The 19,747-nt window shown below is 31.2% G+C and overlaps 1 protein-coding gene across 12 annotated transcripts in view; it reads left to right on the forward strand.

Moving 5' to 3' along the window:
* The first annotated feature begins 1,835 nt into the window (after positions 1–1,835).
* The window catches only part of shi (dynamin-1 shibire), a 47,155-nt gene continuing 29,243 nt past the window's right edge, over positions 1,836–19,747 (forward strand). For 9 of the 12 annotated variants that reach the window (XM_018461211.1, XM_018461210.1, XM_018461221.1 and 6 more), the window contains exons 1-10: positions 1,836–2,498; positions 5,914–5,987; positions 7,002–7,151; positions 7,230–7,433; positions 7,499–7,691; positions 7,775–7,984; positions 8,715–8,914; positions 8,985–9,130; positions 10,343–10,500; positions 17,641–17,667. In XM_018461211.1, the coding sequence (XP_018316713.1) occupies positions 2,335–2,498; positions 5,914–5,987; positions 7,002–7,151; positions 7,230–7,433; positions 7,499–7,691; positions 7,775–7,984; positions 8,715–8,914; positions 8,985–9,130; positions 10,343–10,500; positions 17,641–17,667 (1,526 nt within the window). In that variant the 5' untranslated portion in view covers positions 1,836–2,334. The remainder of the gene's footprint in view (positions 2,499–5,913; positions 5,988–7,001; positions 7,152–7,229; positions 7,434–7,498; positions 7,692–7,774; positions 7,985–8,714; positions 8,915–8,984; positions 9,131–10,342; positions 10,501–17,640; positions 17,668–19,747) is intronic. The other 3 variants (XM_018461215.1, XM_018461216.1, XM_018461217.1) reach the window with 1 other exon arrangement.

Below are 19,747 nucleotides of genomic sequence, written 5' to 3' on the forward strand. Positions count from 1 at the left end.
ATTTTAATCTTCAATCTTCAACTTCAATCTTGCATATGAAAATAAGAGGAACAACCTCCAATGACTTTGATTTTAACAAATGTTATCTAGTTCATGATTTTAAACAACATTTGAGAGGTTTTACCTGTCGGTCGGATACCTTGGATAATGCTAAATGCCGGAGGTACTGTAACTTTCGAGCATCATAACTAAAAAAGTACTTGATAAAAAAATATTTTATTATAGCGTTTTGGAAAGCTCTCGAGGTAAGCTATAAGAATATGCAACGAAAAATAAGGGTTTCCACCATTTAAGAAATTGAAGATAACCTTCACGTGACCTTCAAGCAACTATTCAAGGTCAAACTAATGACACCATCTTATGTCTCCCCTGGCGGAAAAAAAATTTTTACGAAAAAGTATAGAAAAATTACATAGATTGAGATAAAATCTTAGACATTCTTAGTTTTTCATAGATATTCGTAGTGAGACGTAGAGTGGCGTTGTTTGAGGATTTCTAAGTTTTTCAAAGAAATAACGTCGCTCCCACTATGAATATCTATGAAAAACTGATGAATAATTTCTAAGATCTTGTCTCAATCTATGTAGTTTTTCGTAAAACTTTTTCGCCAGGCTCTCAAAGCCATATAACTTTTGTCTGAAATATTTTTCTAAAATCAAAAATAAGAAAGTTATTTAGGGTGGGTCATTAAAATGGGACACCCTGTATATATAATTATATAAAAAATTATATATTATTATAATTACATATAATGTTATATAATTATATATAAAATATTTTTTCCCAGGTTTCTATTAAATTATTTTAATTTCAGCAATGTATTTAAAAAATGATGTACTAAATTGGTACAATAATATACATCAAAGTGATTAATTAAATACACATATCATATATGTGTTTACACGTATCGCCGAAATTAAGGTAATTCAATAGAAAGTTACTAGTTATTAATACTCAAGTGCACTAGATGTAAACTAGGCCATTATATATAATTTCAATTTTACCGTATTGGAATTATCAATAATACGAGCTAATTCAAGTTTCGACGCGAGTGTCGCCAAAGGCACGCTCCAAGCTACAGATAAGTAACAGCGAATCTGGAAAGAATAGTAGGCCTATTCCTTTTAGCTGAGCTTGCTAGCTTCTTGCACAGTTTATCTTTTTTCTCCAACGTGGAGAGAAAAGGAGGAAAGATGAACTGTGTAAAAATTAAAAGTTCAACTAAAAGGAATCACAAGATTTATTCGCATCGCATGTATTCCTATCATAGCTCCTACTCACTTCAACGAACGCGTAGAGTGAGTCGTAGATGCTATGATAGGAACATGTTCGAGAACGCGAAAAACTTATAGCATGAAGTGAGCCGATATCGCGTCAATCAGACGTAATATCGACTCATCACTTGCGAACGTATAGAAAGTGATTGTCGATCGCTCAGCCAATTTTCGGTCTCCTCGCGCGCATGTACGCGCGCAATTCTCACATACGAACAAATAAACGAACGGACGTGGGACGCGCAGAGTTAAAAAGGTCAGAGCGCGTTAACGGAGAACTCGTGTACGATATGGATTTTATCTCACCGCCGCGAAAGTAGGTCACGACGGCGACGTACGGTGGCGGCGGCGGTGGCGATGGTAGCATTGGTGACTTGTGCGCACGCTTCGATTATCGATTGAACCACTCTACGGGCTCTCCGAGTGCGGTAGACGGTGCACGGTGTGGACACCGAGAATCCGTCGTTCTCGTTGCCGCTGTCATCGCCGCGTATAACCGCGTAAAGCCACGTAACCGTTCTGAGATCTCGCGCGCCGTACGTTGGCGTAACGTTGGTAGTACGGCGTAACGCGTACGGGCGAGGTTTCAAATCGCACTCCTCGACGTATCGCGCGTGCGCGCGCGCGTCCGCGACGTGAGCGAGCGAGCGAGACTGAGCGATGCAAGATCGAGCGATTCGTGTCGCCGCCACCGTCATTGCGACGGTGAAGATGCGGTGAAGTTTGCCGCGGAAGAACGAGAAGCTGTCAGTCGAGTCAGGCGGGCGGGCAGAGCGCGGCAGTCAGCCATCTTGCTTGGTGCACGCTTGGATCTCGTAACGCATAGTTGAGCTCGCCTCCGTCAACTACCCTTTTCGGGAGGTCGTGTGCGTGCGGGCGGTGGCAGAGCAGCAGCTCTCCAGGTGGTGCGCTGTAGGCACGTCGGAGTCACAGCTGTGGAGAGGAGACAAAGAGAGAGAGAAGGAAAGTGTGCGCGCGTGTGTGTGTGTGTGTTTCGTGTATTTGTTCGCGCGTGTTATTACGAGCGGCGTAACGCGAATTACGCGACTCCGACGGCAGGATGGCGGGCAACACGGGTATGGAACAGTTGATCCCGATCGTGAACAAGCTGCAGGATGCGTTCACGCAGCTCGGCGTGCATATGCAGCTCGATCTGCCGCAGATCGCGGTGGTGGGCGGCCAGAGCGCGGGCAAGAGCTCCGTGCTTGAGAACTTCGTCGGCAAGTGAGTATCGCAGGATTGACGTTGTATAATCGCGTCAATCTTCTCGCGCAGCTTCGGATAACCGAACTTTTCATACAAGTGGCACCGTTGCTCCGATAAAAAGGAGGGAGGGGGGAGAGAGAGAGAGAAAGAGAGAGAGAGAATGTGTCTGTCGTCATCGTTCATAAAGGATGTGTAAAGGGAATCTCGCACACACGGATGACATAGCACGTAGAGACCCTGCTCCTCGTAATTCTCGTGCGAGAAATATCTCAATTGTTACTCGTGACCACTTAAAGGCGTACTCGATCGAATGCGATCGATCAACACCTCTTCCCGAATCTCGTACACCCATTTTTTCCGATAATATAGATTAACTTTAATTTTTATTCAATTTACTTTTTATTTTTCTTTAAGTAGTTCACGGTGCTGAAAATTGCTCCGAAATCTCGGACGGAGAAAGGAGTAAACAATCGTATTCAAACGACCCAAATTGTTCAAATGTGATTTGTTCATTCTTTTTCGCATCGTCGAAGCGATTTCTAATATCGTGGATTTAAGAATGGAAAATGACGTAGAATAAATTTCATCATCAAAGTCGTTGATAGCAAGGAACATTTATACTTATTTTTTTTCTTTTCTCGCCCTCTTCCACGGTCTCTTCTCACTCTTAAATTTTCCATGCAAATGTACGTTTTCCATTTCGAGCGTAGAAAGTGTAACGCGGTTGTATTCACGAGACGACCAGGACCTTTTTATTTCGATTCGTCTTCATTGTCGCTACGCAAGTGTTAAAGCGTGGCGGAAACACGCGCGGCTTTTCAATTTCAACGCGACATCGCGCATCATTGTCGAGGAAGACCGTCGGACAATCGGTCGTCTCGTACCGCGATGGCTTTTTATGCGTGACATAAAACAAGGCGAACGGAGCGATGGAAGTCGGAACGCCCACAAGGCGACCTGTCAAGTGTCTCCTTCGTGACATCCTCGCGGGAGTACTCAGAAGCTGCCCGTTCATGCGCAAACCCGGCGGGCGGGATGATTCTACGTGACTCCTCGTAGCGAACGTCATTCACGTCGTTCTCTGACGCTATTAAACGCATAACTGGCGATTATGCAAAATATGTCGAGATAAAAATAGTCAAAGAATAATAATTCAATAGTAAAAAGAATGGGCTACGAGCCAGTTATAACATAAAGAATATTTAATAAACTTTCTTACGTACATGCAAACGTTTCGACACCGATCGGGTCATTTTCAATGCAAAACAATAAACAATCTTATAAAATTCTCGGAAAATTCAGTTAAATTATAAAGTCCAGTACAAAGTTCGGTTGTATTAATGACATGTGGTCCATATGTAAAAATCTCGAAGGAGATCTCATCTCACTTTTTTTACAATTCTCCAATCTTACAAATAAATCATAAATTAACAATACGTTATAGTTTAGGTTATCAATACATTTTTTAGTGAATTAAATTAAAATACAAAATAAATAAAAAATATATACCTTAAAATGTCTTAATGATGTAAGTTAGACGCCGAGAGGAAAACGCAATTAACAAAGTTATATTAAATAAAAAGTAAGCCATAATACGCGAATGGGTCTCACATTTATACTCGACGATGTCAAGCGACATTATGCCAACAAGGAAACAAGGAAATAAGCAAGATAATTGGAAGGAGACAAAGGACAATGTTAATAATGATTCAGTCTTAAAACTATTTATATGATTTTTATGTTCAATGTGTAATAAATTCGGTTGGATGCACTAGTTCATATTAAAACTGTTGTATGAATATTGATTTAATCCAACTGTAAAAGTGACATGCAAGTATTTTGAATTACAAAATACATATTTTACTTAATAACACAATAAAATGTGTTGACAATTTCATGGTTTACCCGTTTCTATATTTATATCGAACACATATCTTTACATCAATTTATGTACAATGGCTTTAATATGCATCAGTGTACACTGAGTACGTCCAATCGAATTCGCTATTTATCTTGCGACGCCTTTTTAATGTTTGGTAATTTAGAGAAAACGTTATATCGCGATGGGTGAAACATCTATATATAAAGGAATATTATTTTTTTTAAGTCTTGAAATCTTTTAAGATATAGTTGATTTGTCATACCATGTATGTGCATAAGATACATTTGTCGAACTACATTGGTACTTGCTTTCAAAACAGAAGAATTGACTAATGCAGAATTTAAATTTAACCCGAGAATAGTGATAATTTTTATATCCCAACAGAAAAAAATGAAGTAGTAATTTTTTGTATTGATCAGCGCAATCCATGCCCATTTTTTCTCCCTTTTTTTAAGAAAATATCAAGAAAATATATATGAGGGTAGTTCGAAAAATTCTTGACCTGATGCCACAAATATCAAACTGCTATGATTTTAGACAAGTTTGATTCTTCACAGTGCTACTGTTAAAATTTCAGATGGATACATTCATTAGTTTTTTTGTTTTAATCGTGTAGTGCTGGGTTCAGATTCCCACTCGAGTGTCACTCAGATATCACTTCAGCCTTGTTGTTTACCGAACGTTAAACAAGAATAACATGACACACCCGAGAAGCATCCGGATGGGAATCCGAACACGCCCAAAAGCAACCAACGTTTGGTTCCATCATGGCAATATATTCGCTTTTTCTTCAATTACAGAAATGTGAGCGGGTGCATTGTCATGAAAAAAAATCAAAAGTTGGCTGCTTTACATGACCGAAATAAAGAAACTAATGAACACATCCGTCCGAAATTTTAACAGTAATCCTGTAAAGGATCAAACTTGTCTAAAATTATAGCAGTTTGATATTTGTAGCGTTATTTCTGTGTCAAGCCGAGAACTTTTCGAATTACCCTCGTATATATAAAGATTTCAAATAAAATATTATTAATTGTAAAACAATTAATAATATTCAGTATGTAATTAATAGTAACTTTTAATTGTAAAAAACATCCCAAGTGAATGTTTACAAAAAAATATTAGGCGACTATTTCTGGATTAAAGATGTTAGAAACGAAAATTCTTGAGAGATAAAATATAAAGAATATTTAAGATAGATAAGGGGACACATATGAATTTCTTGTACATTTATCTTTTCTGTTTGTTTCTTTAACGTGGAAAGAAAAAGAGGAAGTATGAACCTTACAAAAAATTCAGCTGAAAAGAATAAGCCTTATGTATATTTTTATCAAATAGAAGAAAGAAGATATGTGAAATAAATGATTAAATCTTATTATTGCCTTTACCTTAGGTTATACATATCACGATCTATATTTAAAAACATATTAATTGCAATTATTTTAATGAATAATTAATTTATTCTCCAATAATTGCATATATAATTAATATTTGTATGAAATTAATGTTAATTAAAATTAACTATAACAACGAATACTTATACTTTTCCAGAGATTTCTTGCCAAGAGGTTCAGGCATTGTGACAAGAAGACCTCTCATCTTACAATTGATTAACTGCCCAACTGGTGAGTCATAATTCATAAACCACATTACATTATTTTTCTTATTTCATAATAACACAATCCGTAAAGGCCATACGAGTCACGGGCTGATGAAGGTGCCAACGATTAATTTCAATCTTAATTAATCATTAATGTGTAGAGTCCTCTTTATTGGAACTACAGTCGGGAACCTGTAAGTGACTCATGTTGACGGAATACTCAACATATTAATTACACATATGTATTGCTGAGGAGGACTCCAAAGTGAGTCAAAACGTTCAATAAAGAGGATTCTACATTAATGATAAATTAGCACCTTCATCAGCCCGTGACTCATATGGCCTTTACGGATTGTGTTATTATTATTTTTATTTTAAGAATTCGAGTCTACAGAAATTGTTTTTTCTTATTTCATTTGATATACAATAATCAATATGAAATTATCTTACATATCTGATAATACTCTCGAAATCTGTTACTTTTTAAAAATCATATAAGAAATTAATTTAAAGGATGTAGAGTTCTCTCGTATATACTGGTAATATCATCTTGTTAATCTATTGACCTATATTCATGGCAAATATCTTCCTTTTAAGCAAGGACTGCATTAATGTCTAATGCATTTACTTCAGTTATATGTCATTCTCTGTTTGACTGTTCTTGAAAATCTTTTTATTATACGACATTTATTATATTAAATGAATTCATAAGAAAAGTTATCGACATTTTGCATTTTATTATTGCATATAGTATTAATAGAATATAGTAAGACAAGATTAATAAAATTATTTTGCCTCTTGAACTTTTATCAACAAGTTATCACATATCCTGTATCATATACTTCCCTTAAAATTATGATAAACTGTAAATTGAATGTATCTCGTTAGACAGAATATAAATATGGTGAATATTAAATATTATATATAAAATGATACATAAAATATTATATTAAGTTCAATTTTTTTATTTCATTTTTTTTCTTAAATAATAAGTATCGTTCTTGGAAATTAAAGTAATTTTTTCTTTCTTATGTTACAGAATATGCAGAGTTTTTGCAATGTAAAGGTAAGAAATTTGTAGATTTTGATGAGGTACGGAAAGAAATTGAAGCAGAAACAGACAGAGTGACCGGAGGTAACAAGGGCATTTCTAATATACCAATTAATCTCAGAGTATATTCACCCAACGGTTAGTATAAAATAACAAGATTATTTTAAAAAATAAATGATAATTGTCACTTACTAATATATATTTATCTTTGTTTAGTTCTAAATTTGACATTAATTGATTTACCTGGACTTACAAAAGTACCAATCGGAGATCAGCCAGCAGATATAGAAGCCCAAATTAAAGCCATGATCTTTCAATTTATCAAACGTGAAAATTGTCTCATATTGGCAGTCACACCAGCCAATACTGATTTAGCTAATAGCGATGCTCTTAAACTTGCTAAAGAAGTGGATGCACAAGGTATTCAGTTGCAATGCTGATATTAATGTTTATTTGAATTTAATATTAATACATGATATTATAAGGTGTACGTACAATTGGTGTTATTACTAAACTGGATCTCATGGACGATGGCACTGATGCAAGAGATATTTTGGAAAATAAATTATTGCCGTTGAGAAGAGGTTATATTGGTGTTGTTAACAGAAGTCAAAAAGATATAGAAGGACGAAAGGATATCAAAAATGCTTTAGCCGCTGAGCGAAAGTTTTTTCTCAGGTATATGCGCGAATACTATTCTGAAAATGACGGATGTAATTTTTTTTTTTCTGGTCATATATAACTTTTGTTTTATTTGTTAGCCATCCGTCTTATCGTCATCTAGCAGAAAGGTTGGGTACACCATATTTGCAGAGAGTTCTCAATCAACAATTAACAAATCATATCAGGGATACCTTGCCAGCTCTAAGAGATAGATTACAAAAGCAACAATTAACTTTAGAGAAAGATGTCGAACAGTACAAACATTTCAGGCCTGATGATCCTGCAATCAAAACAAAGGCTATGTTACAGTAAGTGAATTCAAAATTATATAATGTGCAAGTTTACAGTATCTTAGTGCTCGTCTTCTATTTATAAAAACTGTATTGTAAAAATCACAAATGCATATCTTATAGCAGAATATGTCACATACAATATATACACATAAGTGTAATAACAACATTCTTTTGATGAATGTATTTTGTACTTCACGTCTTCACATATAAAGCAATAATCATGCAAATGAAATCATAGTTCTTTACCTTTTCATTTTTAATATTTTTTATTTTATGGATAGAGAGTCTTGAAGTTTTAGATCATTTGCTTTTCGTTTTCAGATCAATTCAAATGTATATGTACGTATTCTTGTGTTTGCTCTATTAGTTTTATTTAACCAAAATAGTATTTTTGCCATTTGCATGAAATTTTAAATAATTGAGAAACTACATTTTTTTATTATGCAAATGCTTTTTTAAGAATGAGGAGATAATGTGATGGCATAAAACTATTCTGCTACAAGAAAACTAACAAATAAAATTTCTAACAAAATATATTTTTAATACTCTGTGAAGTATTAGATCTTTATAGGGATATAATATGACATTTTTATTATAAATTTGATTAGATTGTGATGCAATAACAGAGATTACTTCAAATGTGTTTTTTGTTGTGAATGGTAGATAACATCAAGACTCTCTAGCTATATAACTAATACTTTATGACAGATTACATTACACAAGTTAATAGAAAAATGTTTTTAAGGATGATACAGCAGCTTCAATCAGATTTCGAGAGAACTATAGAAGGCTCAGGTTCAGCACAAATTAATACTATGGAACTCAGTGGTGGTGCAAAAATCAACAGACTTTTCCACGAGCGTTTTCCGTTCGAAATTGTTAAAATGGAATTTGATGAAAAAGAATTAAGAAAAGAAATTGCTTTCGCCATCAGAAATATACATGGTGAGTTTCTTTTGGTTTTATCGTCAATTGACAAAACAAGTTAACAATTATATATATTTTAATACGATAGGTATCAGGGTGGGATTGTTTACCCCAGACATGGCTTTTGAGGCAATAGTCAAAAAACAAATAAACAGACTTAAAGAACCAAGTCTCAAGTGTGTAGACTTAGTCGTGCAAGAACTTAGTAATGTTGTACGCATTTGTACAGATAGGGTAAGTCAAGGATAATTGTAAGATAAGGTAGAGCGGGGCTATTTGAGCAAGTTAATTAAATGCAAATGTCTAAATAACCAAAATATATATAGATACATCTATGCTTGCGTAATGTAGCGCAAAGACAGAGATTATTGTCTTTCAACAGACTTTTCTTAATACGATAATCTGTGTCCGGCTGTCACCAAATATGTATACTTTTTCGTTTTTGTATATCAAAAGTAAAATTATTAGGTGAGTATTCTTTTTGGTCTACATAGTAATTAAAGCGATTGATAATAATCAAGTGTGTTTTTTTGGATATAAGTTATATTGTATTTTTTTAACTTTAATGTTTAAGTTACTATTTTATTTACAGTTTTTCAGTTATAAAAAAGTATTTCAATCAACACTGATATGGAGCTTTTATGTAAGCCAGTATCTCATAGCTAACCATAAACTCAGCTGCTTAAATGAAATCTGTCTTTATCAATGCTTCTTATTCTATGTTAACGATTAAACATATATTTTACGTTTAATTATTATTATAAAGAGTAAAGATTTTAGTTTTGTTAATTTAATTTTGCTAATTAAAGAATTTAAAAAGAAAGAATATTACAAATTATTATATTTAAGATGCAAATAATAAAAATTTGATTAATATACACATAATCCTTTCATGTTTTTAATAATATATAACTTCATTAAACGATTATCTTCATGGCTCAACTTATCCTTCGAAAATTCTCAATATGCCCCAAATGAGGCATATTGGTCCACTTTACATCCTTGTAATTAACGTAATTTTTTTCTTATTTACGAGATATATTAAGAATTTATAAGTACTTAATTATTGAGATGAATATGCAACGTTTTAAAACATTTACCATTAGTCTATCATAATTGTGTGAAGATTTATAATAATTTAAAGAAAAAGTGTCACACACAACTAGCCCCACTCTACCCTATTAAAAGATGTAAGAATTATTAAATTTATACATAAATATAAAGAACACCAATAATCGATCAAAATTAGATGTTATGAATATAATACATATTCTTAATTTTTAAATTTAATTATCTCAGATGTGACTGTGCACCGAAACGTTCGGATATTAATCACAATCAATCTGAGATGTTAATAATATAAATATTATTAAATTATTAAATTCCAATGTTAAAATATGAGTTAGTTATGCAATTTTTATTTACTGATTTTTTAATATAAAACAGATGTCGCGTTATCCCAGACTAAGAGAAGAAACGGAACGTATCATAACGACATACGTCAGGCAGCGCGAACAAATGTGTAAAGAGCAGCTGATCTTGTTGGTGGATTGCGAACTCGCATACATGAATACGAATCATGAAGATTTCATCGGTTTTGCGAAGTAAGTGATCATTAAATATTCAACATTTGTTATATGTTATCTTAGATTTCAAGTATTATTTACAGAGGTATACGGTAGCCAGACACTTTCGGTTTTTTTAAGTTAATACATCTAGTTCTTACATGTCGGTTTCGTTACATTTATGCTTGCTGCTGTTTTCTTATTTTATGTCAAATTTGATATAGCCACTAAATAGCAAGAGACGTTGCATAATGCTGTTATAGTATTTAGACGAGATTTATATTTCAAAAGACTGCTTTCTAGTTGAAAAGATATTAGCAATATATTCACGTGTATTGCATAAAGTTTTACCAAAGTTTTTAATATTCTTTATATGTTGTAGTATATTTGTCATTTAAGATAATAAATTATTTACTTTTTAGAATATATTTATTTCTACAATTTAGAAAAAATAATTTAATTATTTTTAGTTAATTTTTTGCTGTCAAAATTTATTTATACATGATGTCCAGTGGTCCTTACATACATATCCTTGGATCCTAGAATTATATTGGAATTTTATGTATTCTGGAAAATTCCTAGAAAACTCCTGAAATTTCAGAGCTAGCCAGGAATTTATCATTCTTTCATTTAAAAAAAAATCATAGCGTGAAAAAAAAAGAAAAAATAAAAAGTTGTGCTTAGATATAAATCTTTCCTTAAAGATGCAAGTTACCAATACAACTTGAATTTATTGTCTAAAAAAACTTGAATTTAATGTCTAAAATAGAACATAGTAGAAAAATTGTTTGTGTTGACGGAATGTTCGTTTGATGTTATTTATAAAACAAATAATATTGTTTCCAATTTGTTAGCGTTTTATTCATTCATATAGAATTCTAACTTGAATACGAAGCATATAATATTGCACGAATCGATGAAAATTAATTAAATAATGAAAATTAATCCATGGATAAATCCTGAAAAAATCAGGATTTTTATCTGGAATTATCCTTGAATTGACTAGCCAGATTTTGCTGGACACCATGTTATAATCTTTAAACACACATTAAAGTAGATTAAAATAAATTGGAGGATAATAATTTATTAACAAGGGATATTTTTTCTAAGAACAATGTAAGAAAATTAAAATATTAAACATTTTTGGGGAAGATATGATAGAAAGCCGTACTACACGTGATTAATATATCAGATTATGTTTGCTTGCTATTATTTTTTTACTCAATTATCAGCGCATATACTTTCACAGTCAGTGCATGTCTTGCTAAAATCAGCTCACATAGCAATCTACAATCACACTAATATTCTCAGCTTGTCCTCCCTTCAAGGCCAGAGGCCGCTCTAGAATTTGACAAACGATGAATTTTATAATATTATTTTTACTCACATACAAACACACATACACACACACACACAAAACGTAAACTTGTATGACACTATGCTAAAATTATATGTATAAGTATAACTTTTATGAACTCTTCTATATATTTTTTGTTTTAGTAGTACGTTTATTTTATTTCTGTTAATTATAGAGTAGAGCGGAGTTATTTCGTCAGTTTCAACTTTAAAGTAATATGAAAATTTACGATGGTAAACAATATCTCTTTACAATAATGTGCTTATAATGACGTTATATAATCGTAATTGTTTCTTGAAAGCACAAGCACAATTTTTAAATTATTAACATTTGTTATTCAGAAACATAAACATTATGAGAAATGAACGAAAAAGCCCCATTCTAGTCTAATATTAAATTATAAACAGGGTGTCCTTGGAGTAAAGGAAATATTAAATTATAAACAGGGTGTCCCTGGAAAAGAATATTTGAGATTATTTTCATACGCAAATAGAGCGGATTAAACTGAGTCGAATAGTCCTCTAAAACTTTTTATTTTTACAATAGCTAACGAGTTATTAACTTTATTAAAAATTGCCGGGTAAATATTATCTATAAATTAATCGCAAACCTGTTGCAATAATTGTTTAACATAAATGATATTAATAAAATGCTGGTCCTAAATCCTGGTAGTATCTGTTGGATTACTTTTTGAGATTATGTTTTTGTCGAACAGATACTACGCTTTCAAAACAATGGATGGCTGTACTAGAGTCCTAGAACAAAAATCCACAAATCACAAAAACCCACAAAATTTGAGTTTTTATGGAAAAAGCTAGGTTTTTGCCAACCCTGGTGCTTGCTTTCAGTGATAGACCGCGGTCGGGTTAATACGACAATTTTTATAATTAATAATTCGTTAACTGTTGCGAGAATTGAAAAATCAATAAGAATTCTTAGACTCTCTTAACTGAACTAATAAATTAAAATAAAAACGCACATATGAGAATCACGCGCAATTGTCAGAGCACAAATTATCAAATATAGATAATTTTCATTAATTTTATTTCATATGTTTTGACTCCTCTCCGGACCGTCATCAGTGAACATCGTCAAATTTTGATCTTGAGAATGTTTCTCAACTCCGTTCTGGCAGCTCGAACACACGTACCATTGGCAGATAAATGTGTTTTCTTTGCATTACCTGTATTATCCTGTGGAATGCCAACCTTCCATTATTCTCTTTTTATTACTTTTTAATGTTCGAACTTACCATCTCGGAGTCGGAAAGCAATTAAGTAATTTACAACTACATGATTGCATCGAACAAATAATACCAGGCCAATTTTACTAACGGATTTAAATTAATATGTTGTCTTTTGGAAACTCCAAGTCTTATTAACGTTTAAATTTAGTTTTATAGAGAATCTGTTTATATTTAAGGACACATTCATTTGAAATCATGATTGTGATTCATCCTGCTTTTTGTGATTGATTGTGAGTTTGAATTTCTATTATGATTGCTGTGTTCCGCAATCCGTGTTTTCAAGTGCCTTCCGCTACTTCTGTCTAACATAGGATGTGTCACAATCATTGCATTCAATTTTGTATACAACATTCTTTTTATCTGTGTCTGGCAAAACATCTTTGTGTCCTCTTATAAAACATGAAAGTTTGTTCATACTAAAAAAGGAAAATTTTGATTTCATGTTTTTGATCATCTTTCTGAATTTATCTGACACCTTTGGGATGTATGGTGTAGTAAACCAAGGATGCGGTTTTTCTTTTCTTATAACTCGAAAAGTAACGAAAAAAAATTTTATTATAGTGTTTTGAAAAGCTCTCGTGAGGTAAGCTACAAGAATATGTAATGAAAAATGGGGAGGCTCCATTTAAAAAATTCAAATTCATTTGACCTTGCCCTGATCTTGACAATGCCACCCAAGATCAAACCAATGATACCATCTTATGTCTCCTTCGAAGTAAAAAAATTATCCTCATTTTTCGAATTAACGCAGTGTTTTCGAGATATTTAGTGGGTCCTTTAAAATGGGACACCCTGTATATATATGGGCATTTCACGCCAAATCGTACGGCCTTCGCTACCGATATTTTTACTGATTTTTGAATGTATTCCTCATATTAAAATATGTATTCAGTTATTTTTTTTAGATTATCTCCACTAGTTGCCTATATATATATATATATATATAGATATGAATTTTTTAATATTTTCAATTTATTTTATTTTATAAACGTTTAGTTGAACACAACTTCTGTTTAAATTACTGAAAAATAAAAAATAACTACATCAAATAGTTCGTCTTGAAATTCTCTACTAAGAAATAAATATGAAAAAAACTTCAAGTTTTTGTTTATACTCGAAAAATCTGATTAAATAAATCTGATACAATAAATAGAGTCGATTTTTATCAAGATTGACATTTTTAATTTTTATTAAATAATTCTCCAATATTCTTAGTAGAAATACAAAGAATTTAAGCCATATTTGATTATAACAGTTTTTCAGCATATTAACATTTTAATAGGATGCCTGATTGAGCATCAAATTATTAATATTGCTTGTTAATTTAATTGAATACATTCGTGAAGCAACATGGTGATAGTACGAAATGAGAATAAATACTGAGTGTGAGTATATCATATAGATTGTGAGTATATCATAATAGTAACCTTTTCATTGCTCCAATAGCTACCGTTTACACCGTGCGCTTAGTCCGCGATTTATGCGATAGGTGTCTTTGTTTCATGTACAGTATAAATTAAGGGCACGGTATAAACATAACCGATGTAAACGAATCAAACTGAAAAATACATGATTGTGTACGATTGTTTGACAAGCGAAAGTCATGTTAAGGGGGGTGAAAGTCGTTTCGCGTGGAAGTCGTGCGCCTCTTGGCAGAGGGGAGGGGGATGGTAGTCGCTTCGCGTGGAAAATCGTTAAATATATTTTAAAGCAAGAAAATTTTTGTTTTTAAAGCAGGAAGTCTATTTTAAAGCAGAGATTTCATAGTAAAAACGAGACGTCAGTTTTCAAACTTTTTTTATTAATAACTTTTTAACAAACAGCGACCGCCACCTAAAACCTGTCGGAGATCACTCAGGGTGACCTTGATGACCTTGACAACATATGTCAAGGTCAAGGTCATTGTAGGTGGCGCCCCTTTTCTGAACATTAATATCTTGCGACTCGATTTGAAAGAGCAAAGCCTGTACCTGAGACTCAACAAATTCATAGTATTATTCTAAAAAAAAAATAGTACGTTTATTGTAAAAAAATTTTTACAATAATAGAACGTACAAGAGTGAGAAAAAAACTGAAAAATAAAAATAATCTGTTATGGAAATGATCTTTATATAAAAATGATCTTTATTAATAAATTTCTTCACATATTCTAAAAGACGTTATTTTATTCAAATAATATTCTTATAAATTATTCCCAAAATAATTGTGAAATTAAAAATATATTCTCCAATATCCTTATGAAATAACATGATTTATGTACTCATCAATAGATTAAAAATCTACTAATATTAAATAATAGATTTAATATTTTGAAAAATTAAAAAAAAGTAGAACGAAAATTTTGACCATAATCAAATATGGCTTAAATGCTTTTTGTATTTCTACTAAGAATATTGGAGAATTTTTAGATAAAAATTAAAAATGTAAATCTTGACGAAATCGATTTGTTTATTTCAATCAGATTTTTTGAGTAGAAACAAAAACTTGAAGTTTTTTTATATTTTTTTCCTAACAGAATTTCAAGACGAACAATTTTATGTGATTATTTTTTATTTTTCAGTAATTTAAACAAGTTATGTGCAACTAAACGTTTACGAAATAAAATAAAATGAAAATATTAAAGAATTCATATCTAGGAAACGAGTGGAGATAATCTAAAAAGATAACTGAATACATATTTTAATATGAAAAGTATATTTAAAAATCAGTAAAAAAAAATTAATAGGGATCGGTGACGAAGGCCGTCCAATTGGCGTGGAATGCCTCATATATGTATAATATATATGTATAAATATATATATTATATATAAATATATCTATATATTGATTACATTCTTTTATTTTTTTAGTTTATTTATTTAGTTAAAAATTCAATTACATGTTCTAATTTATAAAATTTTCAGAGATATCTCTAAACACTTAATAAAGTTCAAGCTACTTAAAATTTAAATACAATTGATTGTTGAATTACAGAATAATAAATTTATAATGATTATAACAATGATTTATATCAAAAAAATTTCTCAAGTTACTATGGAATTATAAAATTGCATTTGCACATATTACATTTCTTTGTGTAGTTAAAATTGAATTTTATTGTTATGGCTATAGCAGTATTTCCGCATAATTTATTCTATATTTTTAATCTTTGCTTTAAATAATAAGATAATGTTTTCAAACATTAATTCCAAAAAATTAGTTATAAAAAATTGCATTAGATACATATAATGTATAACTAATATTAGTTAGATAAATATAAGCATATAACTGAATAAGTATAATAAGAGTACATAAATTTAATAATGTTGCTGAAAATTAAGTATCATAAATTTGCTTGATGTTATTGTTAATAATGGGGACAAGGCATACAACTTTTGTACAAAAGTATACATCTTTGAAATCTTTTTTTAATATACAGGGTGTCCCATTTTAAATAATGCATTAAGATTTCTCGAAAACTATTGTAGATACGGAAAAATGTTTCAAACAAAAGTTGTATGATTCGGAGGGGGACATAAGAAGGTACCATTGATTTGACCTTGAGTGGCGTCGTTAAGATTAGATCAAGATCACATCGATTTTTTTAAATGGAATACCCTACTTTCGATGCCAGAATTTAATAGCTGGTGTCAAGAGCTTTCCAAAATACTAATTAAGTAATAAAATTATTTTTCATTAAGTACTTTCCGAGTTATAAGGCTTGAAAGTTACAGTACCGCCATTGGAGATTATTCCTCTTATTTTCATTTTTGCACTAAAAATTCATTTTTACATAAAAATGAAAATAAGAGGAATAATCTCCAATGGCTTTGGTTTTGATAAATGTTATCCAGGACATGATCTTGAACAACATTTAAGAGGTTTTAGCCGTCGATCGGACACCTTGCTTAATGTTAATGTCGGTGGTACTGTAACTTTAAACCTTATAATTTTAAAAGTACGCAATGGAAAATTTACTTTATTATAGTATTTTGAAAAGTTCTTGACACCAACTATTAAATTCTGGCATCAAAAATATGATGTTCCATTTGAAAAAATCGAAAAATGTGACCTTGACTTAACCTTAACGATGCCACCCATGGTCAAATCAATGGTACATTCTTATGTCCTCCGAGCTGTACAACTTTTGTTTGAAACGTTTTTCCGTATCTACCATAGTTTTCGAGAAATCTTAATGCATTATTTAAAATGGGACACCCTATATATGTATAATATTTTACTTTCATATTTTTAAAATCTTACTTTACATAACTTTTGATAAGAAGTAAAATTAGTTGAAAATCGTGACACATAACTTTTTAAATGTATGAGATTATGGGCGGAATCCATAGACGTTCAAGCTTCGAGTTAATTTTAAGCTAGTGCTTCAGATATCATAAACCAATCACAGAGCCGTATTTGCATCTTAAGACATTGTTTGAGACGGTCTTGAAATTAAGAACAGACTATGGATACCGGCCTATGTGTGCCTTATCCTAATCAAAATAATATAGCCTTATCCTGAGATATACTTCTTTTTTTCTCATCAATTTCTTCGAATTTCACAATTAAAGAAATGATTTAATTATATCGGCAGCGCTGCAGCCAGTAGCCATAATGCAAGGGAAGAATATTAAAGTACATTTCAACAAAAATTTACACAACATTTTTATCCCTCTCTTCATTTTCACGCTCTTTCTTTTTGATGCTTATCCTTCTTTTGATATCTTACTGCGTCTTTAAGTTAAAACATTAATGTACTGAGCCAAATTTTAGTAGTTTTTAGCCTAATATTAATAAACATTTTGATTATTTTATTATTAATCTTTATTGTTTTTTTAAATATTTTATTTATTAACATTTTGATAATTTTAATACAAGCAGAGTATATAGTATATATACACACGCATACATAGTGTACATGTACAGGGTGTTTCCTCTAACTTGATCATTTAAAATATTTCCATTGTTTTTGATGATGCGAGAAAATACCACAGGGAATCTTGTTCGATTCGAAGGGGCACATACTATGAACAACAAAATTTTTCTCAAGATCGTATTTTTTGAGATTTCAAGGTCATCTCTACTTTTTTGAATGGAATTGTATGATCTTTTTACACAATATAATTCCTCTAATTATTCTGAATATAAAAGTATTAAATTTATTTACAGTTTTTCAGCGTATTAACATTTTTCTTATAGGATGCCTGATTGAACATCAAATTATTAAACTTGCTTATCAATTTAATTCATGATATTACTACAATAGTTTTATTGCGTTTATAAGTCCAAAAAACTAATTCGGCGCAAAGTACGAATAACTACAAATATGCATGTACATATATAATAATTCAGATTAAATTATTTAAGTATTAAAGATCTAGCTTCGACCGATATGGCCATTATTTCTATTTCTTGTTGTTGAATTTTCAAATGTACTGTCCAGTAAGATTCTTATTGTTTAAAAGTATTAAGGTAGTGATATCACAAAAAACCAATAGTTTAAGAGATATTTTATACTTTATTTTGGCATATATTCACATAAAATGTAGTTAAATAACTCGTAAATTATTAATTTTTTGATAATAGTACCTTAATACTTGTATGAACAGAATAATGAGGTGAATCAACTGGTGGAAAGAAAACACCGAGGAAAACACATAGTTGCTTTAAAAAAATGTATGCAAAAAGGATAATTTTTAAAATACGCAACGTGTTTTCTTTCCATCAATTGATTCATCTCATTATTCTGCATATAAAAATATTAAGGTACAATTATAAAAAAATTAATATTTTACGAAAATTATTGTTTAACATTTTATGTCAATATATGCCAGAATAAAGTATAAAGTATCTCGTAAACTATTGATTTTTTTATATCACTTAATACTTTTATATGCAGAATAATTAGAGGAATTTACCATATTGTGTAAAAAAAAAATCATACAATCCATTTAAAAAAGTGGAGAGAACCTTGAAGCCTCAAAAAATATGACCTTGAGAAAAATTTTTTGCTCATAATATGTTCCCCTTCGAATCGAGTAAGATCCCCTGTTTATATTTCCTCGTATCATCAAAAATAACGGAAACATTTTAAATGATCAAGTTATAGGAACCTACACCATATATATATATATATACACATACACAGGGTGTCCCATTTTAAATAATGCATTAAGATTTCTCGAAAACTATGGTAGATACGGAAAAATGTTTCAAACAAAAGTTGTATGGTTCGTTTATGATTGTCATGAGGGGGACATAAGAAGGTACCATTGATTTTACCTTGGATGACGTCGCCAAGGCCAAGTCAAGGTCACATCGATTTTTTTAAATGGAATCCCCTATTTTTCATTACATTTTCTTGTTGCTTACCTCGAGAGCTTTTCAAAACACTATAATAAAGTATTTTTTCATTAAGTATTTTTCGAGTTATTAAGGTTCGAAAGTTACAGTACCGCCGGCATTAGCATTACGCAAGGTGTCCGATCGATAAAACCTCTTGAATGTTGTTCAGGATCATGTCCTGGATAACATTTGTCAAGATCAAGGTCATTAGAAGTTGTACCTCTTATTTTCATTTTTCTTAAAAATGAATTTTTAATTCAAAAATGAAAATAAATTACCATAGTTTTCGCGAAATCTTAATGCATTTTTTAAAATGAAACACTGTATGTGTGTATAAATATATATATATATATATA

The sequence above is a fragment of the Mycetomoellerius zeteki genome, unplaced genomic scaffold (genome assembly GCF_001594055.1).
Source record: "Mycetomoellerius zeteki isolate Tzet28-1 unplaced genomic scaffold, Tzet1.0 scaffold120, whole genome shotgun sequence".
Classification (NCBI taxonomy): domain Eukaryota; kingdom Metazoa; phylum Arthropoda; class Insecta; order Hymenoptera; family Formicidae; genus Mycetomoellerius; species Mycetomoellerius zeteki.